A 6,849-nucleotide genomic window follows, 5' to 3' on the forward strand; every position below is an offset into this window, starting at 1 on the left:
ATATTTTTAAAACAGGTTTTTCCAAATAAAACAGTGGCAACCAAGTCATCTTTGTAAATATTAAATCATTTGGAAAGAAGTGAATACACGTCAGCAAGCACATCGAGCAAGCACTTCTATACTAGAGGGTACGTAAGGGTTGGAGGACAGTCTACGGACGAGAGGCGATATCTTGTGCTGGGATGGAGGGGCGCTGGAGGAGTGGAAAATGGTAAACGGGGGTGTTCCTCTATGTGCATTTCTGAAAGGTCGAAGAACCGGGTTAAGGGGAAGAAGACATGGGAGGAAGATTATCTGTGAGAGAGCAGGCCCACTGTATGTGGACGGGGAGGAGAACTCCCCGCTACCCTGAGAGGTGGGGTGGCTCCCTCTGCTCTTGTCATCACATCAGCTGGGTGCAGGCGCTTACATGGACCAGGCCCCAGCACAGACGCTGACAGGGATAGCGCCCTGATAACCCTCCACTGCCACCGACCCTCTGGGCTGGTGTTCGTGATGCTGAGGAGCCTCCTACCATTTCACTGGCCGCCGCTGCTACCGGCAGGAGGGAGAGCCGCGGGGGGAGGCGGGCTGCCTGCTCCCGCCTGAGACCGGCGCCGCTCTGCAGACGCTGTCGGGTACCTCGGTTTTCGGCGGAGGCGCGGAGAGACTCCGTGGGAATATAACGGGTCCGGTATAGGTAGTAGATGGCGCAGCACACAGCCCCCGAAGCGACACCGAGTTTGGCCATCCGCCGCACCGACCAGAGGGAGGCGGCACCGGCGCCGCCGCTGTGCACCAGGCGGATCTCGTAGCCCCTTGAGCCGGGACAGCTCAGTCGCTGCACCCATAGCAGCCTCCGCACAGCTAGCGCCGCCATGGTACTACAGAGCCGGGCACTGACAGCAACTGCTGGGGAGGAGATCTCGTGAGAACACCCCGCACCCCTCCCCGAGCACAGAGTGCATGAGAACATTGTATATATACAACTACTACCACAGCACAGTCTGCCTCAGAAACACTGGATTGCAATTGCATTTATGTAGCCTTTACTGGACATGTTTAGCCCACTTATGATCCTTCGCACTGTAATTTGTTTGTCATTTATTACAGCACTCCTGTCTAAGCACTCTGCTCAACACACATCATTACAACCAACATCTTCGCATCACAAGCGTGCCTGGGGTACACACACCAGGACTCCTATAGCAAGATGCGCCTATGTGTTTCAAAATAGAAGCATTTTAGCAAACCGCAGTCTGCATGATTGTACACCATATGCCCCTTCTTCCTAGCACGGTGTATCGGGTAAAGGTGGGCAAGCCAGAGAATTAAAGGGAAGGATAGAGCCGAGCAGGCTCTCTCTCTCTTACAAATGCTATAGGTGTCACGTTTGCGAAAGTGAAAACTATTGGCATTGTAAATGACAAAGCTATTAATTTCACTATTTTCAAAACCAACACATAAATAAAAAAATTGTCATTTACAATACCAATACCTCAAACTTTCCTAATGCGAGACCTATTGCATTGCAAATGCTTGTTTAAATATCTGTTTGGTGCCAGTGCATATGACTTTAATTTCTGCCTTTGGGATTCAATGTTACAAGTCCATAGGGTGCATGTATCCTTTGTGAGCTTAATAAAATTTAGAAAATTCTATAAATCCTCACTCCTACATCCAAGCACTCTCAGGCTACCATTCTACACTCTTCTCTGTCTGAAAAACAGCTCAACATTTTCAAAATTCTGCAACTCTGCATTGATTTGGCTTGTAAATTATATTTTGGGAAATGTTCATGTATTAACTATTTAATTTTAATACTATAGGTGATTGAAATTACTGACGAAGAAAGCAAGATTTAGCACCAGGCAACTGAAGTCAGTGCCATAAGAAGGATTATTTTGAAAAACTGAAGGACATCCAGCCTTCTACGTTTAAACAATTTCCAAAATCTAGGTGTGGCGAGGAAGTGGGAGCTGAGGAAAGTACTATACTGTAAGTGAAGTCTCTAATTTAGTATTTCATTAACCCAGAGCAAAGCCATATCTGTGCACAGAATAACGTTCATCTAAAAAATCATGTAATTCCAGAGAGGAAGCACACATTGCATAAAAGTAAAGTTATAACAAAAGGTTTCTTCTGCAGACCATCAAAGAAAAGACGCTGAGAGAAGACTCCGAAGCTGACACGTTAACAACCGAAAGATTGGAAAATCACCTTTGTTCAACAACCGTTTTTAACCAGTTACGCAAGTTTGAGACTATCTGCCTCTGGGTAGAAAACCACGACCCACTCTGCTCACTCTTGCGAAAACCTTAAAAATTCACCACTTTATTGTGTTAATGACCATCTCAGATTGTTTCCTTTTTATTGTGTACTATTCTGTAATTCTATGTAAATCGCCTCAACATTATCTGCTGTGCGTGAGTGATATGTAAAACAGTTAAAGATAAAAATGGATCAAATGAGCACAGTTGCGCTATAGGCAATGTAAATACATCCTCGTCTTTAGAACTACAAATCTTAACCTTACACCAAACAAAGAAAGGGTAAAAGGAACCGATGTTCTGCAACTGGTGATCCACAATAGTACTGTGCACGTTCTAACACCCTCAGTTACTGCCATTATGTCAGTGCAAAAAGGTACTTATCAGTTTAATTATTAATTATCAGACTAACCCCTTATCACTGCATTGTTAAGAACCTATACAAATAGATTTGAGAAAATCTTCAGTCACAAAATAAGTTGCTGCCGGATAGGCTATAACCTAAAGACTATTATCTGCTAGAAACATTTCGACAGATGTGTTACAGGGCTGCCTCCAGACATAGTTTGCTCAATTCAAGTGTTAAGAAGATTACAAACAATTTCTTTTAGAGATAAATGCTGAACATTATCTAAACAAGCCTGACTCTAAAATCGGGTTCCCTCTTACCGTGGCCTATAAGCAAGAGAAAACGAATCGTAGAGATATTAACTGTAGGTATACACCTTATAAAAACACGGACTGTTAGAACAAATTCAGTGTTCAAAACCACCTCAATGAAGGCAAAATAACCTAATTTGGGGGAAAAAGTTACATGTGCCTAAAAAGACACAGCCATAAATATTATCTCACAGAAGTTGACAGAATGCACACTGGGGGAATCCACTCTCAGTGCAAAGTATGCCAAAAAAGTTTCAGGTGTAAATCTTATCTCACTGAGCATATGAGAATCCACACTGGGGAAAACCACTCTCCGTGCAAAGTATGCCAAAAAAGTTTCAGGCGTAAATCTTATCTCACTGAGCATATGAGAATCCACACTGGGGAAAAACCTTATCAGTGCTCTGAGTGCCAGAAAAGCTTTAGAGTCAAAGCGAGTCTATATGAACATGCATTAACCCACTCTGGGGAAAAACCTTACCAGTGCGCTGAATGCCAAAAAAGTTTCTGCCGTAAATCTAAACTCACTGAACATATGAGATTCCACTCTGGCGAAAAACCTTATCAGTGCGCTGAATGCCAGAAATGTTTCAGTGAAAAAAGAGGACTCACTCTACATACAAAGAACCACACTGGGGGAAAACCTTATCAGTGCTCTGAATGCCAGAAAAGGTTTTGTAACAAACCGAGCCTATCTCGACATGCATTAACCCACTCTGTGGAAAAACCTTATCAGTGCTCTGAATGCCAGAAATGTTTCAGTAACCGAAGCAGTCTCACTCAGCATATAAGAACCCACACTGGGTATAATAAACCTTTTCAGTGCTCTGAATGCCAGAAATGTTTTAGTTACAAAAGCAAACTCACTGAACATACAAGAATCCACACTGGGGAAAAACCTTATCAGTGTTCTGAATGCCCAAAACATTTCAAATTTAAATCACTTCTAACTGTACATTTGAGATTCCACACTGGGGAAAAACCTTATCAGTGCTCTGAATGCCCAAAACATTTCAACCGTAAATCAATTCTAACTGCACATTTGAGATTCCACACTGGGGAAAAACCTTATCAGTGCTCTGAATGCCAGAAATGTTTCAGGACAAAAAGTAGTCTCACACAGCACATAAGAATCCACACTGGGGAAAACCGTTATCAGTGCTCTGAATGCCACAAATGTTTCAGTGAAAAACACTTTCTCACAGTGCATATAAAAACCCACACAGGCGAACAACCTTATCAGTGCTCTGAATGTCAGAAATGTTTCATAAACAAATTCAGTCTCACTCAGCATATACAGACCCACACTGGGGAAAGACCTTATCAGTGCTCTGAATGCCCAAAAGATTTCAGACGTAAATCACATCTAACTGCACATGTGAGATTCCACACTGGGGAAAAACCTTATCATTGCTCTGAATGCCAGAAATGTTTCAGTGACAAAATAATACTCACTCAACATACAAGGACCCACACAGGCGAACAACCTTATCAGTGCTCTGAATGTCAGAAATGTTTCATAAACAAATTCGATCTCACTAAACATATAAGAACCCACACTGGGGAAAAACCTTATCAGTGCTCTGAATGCCAGAAATGTTTCAGCCTAACAAGCAATCTCACTCAGCATATTAGAACCCACACTGGGGAAAAACCTTATCAGTGCTCTGAATGCCACAAATGTTTCAGTGGAAAAATCAGTCTCACTCAGCATATAAGAATCCATACTCAGGAAAAACCTTATCAGTGCTCTGAATGCCTGAAATGTTTCAGTGAAAAAGGCAATCTCACTAACCATATAAGAATCCACACTGGAGAAAAGCCTTATCAGTGCTCCGAATGCCAAAAATGTTTCCGCCTTAAATCTAATCTCACTGAACATGTGAGAATCCACACTAGAGAAAAAAAATTATCAGTGCTCTAAATGTCAGAAAAGATTCAGAGGTAGAGATGGTTACAAGCGCCATAAGAAAACACACTATCAAAATAATTCAGTGCTCCAAGTGCCAGAAAAGCATAAATTTTAAACGCAATCTCACTCTACATGAGCAAACGCAGACAGGGGAAAAACATTACCTATGCTGTGAATGCCATGAATTCCTATTTGATTGGCACAGCCTCACTAAGCATAAGCGACTCCATACTGATGAAAATCCTTATGAGTGCTCTGAATTCCAGAAAAGCTGCAGAGAAAAACGCTATCTCACCATGAGAAACTCCACACTGGAGAAAATCCTTATGCCATAAAAGCATGAATCTGAAAGACAGTGTTATGCTTCATGAGAGTTCCCACTCTGGGGAAAAACCTTATGAGTGCTCGAAATGCAAGCAAAGTTTTGGTTACAAATTACTTCTCACTTGTCATGAGCAAACTCACACCGAGGAAAAAAGCCTTATGTGTGTTCTGAATGTCAGATAAGGTTTAATCACAAATACAATGTCATTTCACATGAGGGAATTCACACTGGACTAAAGCCTTATACAGGAGGGGAAAGCCAGAAACATTTTACTGAGAAAGGAGATCTCACTACACATGAGAAATGCATCCACACCAGGTGAAAAGTAAGGCGTAGCTTGAGTTGCAGAAAAGCTTCTAACAACCTGACTTTACATGAGAGAGCACATATTGTAGTTGCAATAGGTTTAATCGAGAAACTCTTGCAGGATAACTGAGGCTGCCCGCATGCAACCCCCAAAGCAATTTCAAGCATTAACATTTTTTTATTGCAACAAAATCCACAATTTGAGTATCTGAACGTTACAAAACTCTCAAGGTCTTTACTTGACACAGAGAAGTGTTAGTGCTTGCAAAAAACAACTAATTGCCCAAAAAAATCACAATATTAATGTCTTAAATGTACTCTACCCAAAAGGTTTCTACTCACCCTTGTTTCTTAACATATGACTGGTATCTATATTTTCATCATAAGATTAAGCCTATGCGGAGTTCCTCAATGAGGAACTCCGCGAAGTGACAAAAACACTCCGGCTTTGTGCGCAGAGTTCCGCGAGCAGCGGAGTGCGTAAGGGTCATGCCGTTTGTGGTGATTTTGATCTCCGGGTGTTTGTCCCGCCCTGCAAAAATAATCGCGAATGGCACCATGTGCAGCGCCTGAGGTTGCAGCTGCTTCTACTCGATCTGCAGCTTTGTCAATTCGAACGGACGGTTTCTTAATGCAATTGGCCGTGACCTGCCACGACCACTCACATTGGGAAGTCCAACCACCCGCTTGTGACCTGCCGCGACCACTCGCATGAGAAATCCGATGACCCGCTTTGAGAAATCTCGCCAGGAAGATGATTTTGCTCGCCAACTGGACCATGGCTAGTTAGAGCAGGGAAAAATCTCCTCAGGAGGTGGGCTTGACGTTAAAGAGCACGAGGAAAAAACCTCGCTATGCTCCACGGAGCAGGGTTTTTAGGAACTCTGAAAGCACCACGGAGTACGGAAAACTTAGTGAGCAGAGTTCACCACCGAAAATTAGATATTATACAACAGCAGGAAAACCTAACAAACCAGTTACTTGCCTTCAGTAACGCTCTTTCTGGTGGATACTCCTTTACCTGCTGATTTCTCACCTTGTGAATATTCCCTACACGTCAGACTGGATCCTCAAACTTTAAAAAGTCCTGCTGCACGCAGCAGGAGACATTGTGAAGCTCAGTGTCGACGTCATTCTGCTCCAGAAGTGAAAAGTGGAGACCCATATAAGCACTTCTCAAGCGCACTGTGAACAAACACAGGGTCTATAAGTTCATTATCTCACAGGTCTGTATCACATATGCAGGCCCTGGGCAGATATGGATTCTCCATTTTTATCATGATTAGAATTCAGATGAGGCCTTTTAATTTCCAAAAATTCTAATTGTACTCTCAGCAGCACGTGTATATATAAATCATGTAGTGATGACTGCACAGTGCTCAAGATGAAAGTGATAT

General features: G+C 42.8%; 1 protein-coding gene and 1 long non-coding RNA gene across 4 annotated transcripts in view; both read left to right on the plus strand.

Annotated features, from left to right (window-relative positions):
- LOC147737521 (uncharacterized) overlaps positions 1-2,286 on the plus strand; it is a 53,553-nt gene extending 51,267 nt beyond the window's left edge. Inside the window, exons 3-4 of the long non-coding RNA XR_015299436.1 lie at positions 1,809-1,977; positions 2,128-2,286. This is a non-coding gene — a long non-coding RNA (uncharacterized LOC147737521). The remainder of the gene's footprint in view (positions 1-1,808; positions 1,978-2,127) is intronic.
- A 671-nt stretch (positions 2,287-2,957) lies between these two features.
- LOC147737522 (uncharacterized) lies at positions 2,958-4,833 on the plus strand. Of its 3 annotated transcripts, none has more exons than XM_086934057.1 (2): positions 2,958-4,369; positions 4,454-4,833. In XM_086934057.1, the coding sequence occupies exons 1-2, from the start codon at positions 3,064-3,066 to the stop codon at positions 4,831-4,833; spliced, it is 1,686 nt and encodes a 561-aa protein (XP_086790183.1). In that variant the 5' UTR covers positions 2,958-3,063. The 3 variants fall into 3 exon arrangements, with proteins under 3 accessions (XP_086790183.1, XP_086790269.1, XP_086790351.1); XM_086934143.1 differs by having other exon boundaries at positions 2,958-4,093; positions 4,256-4,833; XM_086934225.1 differs by having other exon boundaries at positions 2,958-4,003; positions 4,256-4,833.
- The last annotated feature ends 2,016 nt before the right edge of the window (positions 4,834-6,849 follow it).

The sequence above is a fragment of the Lissotriton vulgaris genome, chromosome 1_1 (assembly GCF_964263255.1).
Source record: "Lissotriton vulgaris chromosome 1_1, aLisVul1.2, whole genome shotgun sequence".
NCBI lineage: Eukaryota > Metazoa > Chordata > Amphibia > Caudata > Salamandridae > Lissotriton > Lissotriton vulgaris.

What these genes read in the sequence shown, in the direction of transcription:
- LOC147737522 (XM_086934057.1), top strand. Translation starts at nt 3,064, where the DNA reads ATGTGCCTAAAAAGACACAGCCATAAATATTATCTCACAGAAGTTGAC. An exon ending in CAAAATAATACTCACTCAAC is followed by an intron (nt 4,370 to 4,453) that starts ATACAAGGACCC and finishes ATCTCACTAAAC; the next exon opens with ATATAAGAACCCACACTGGG.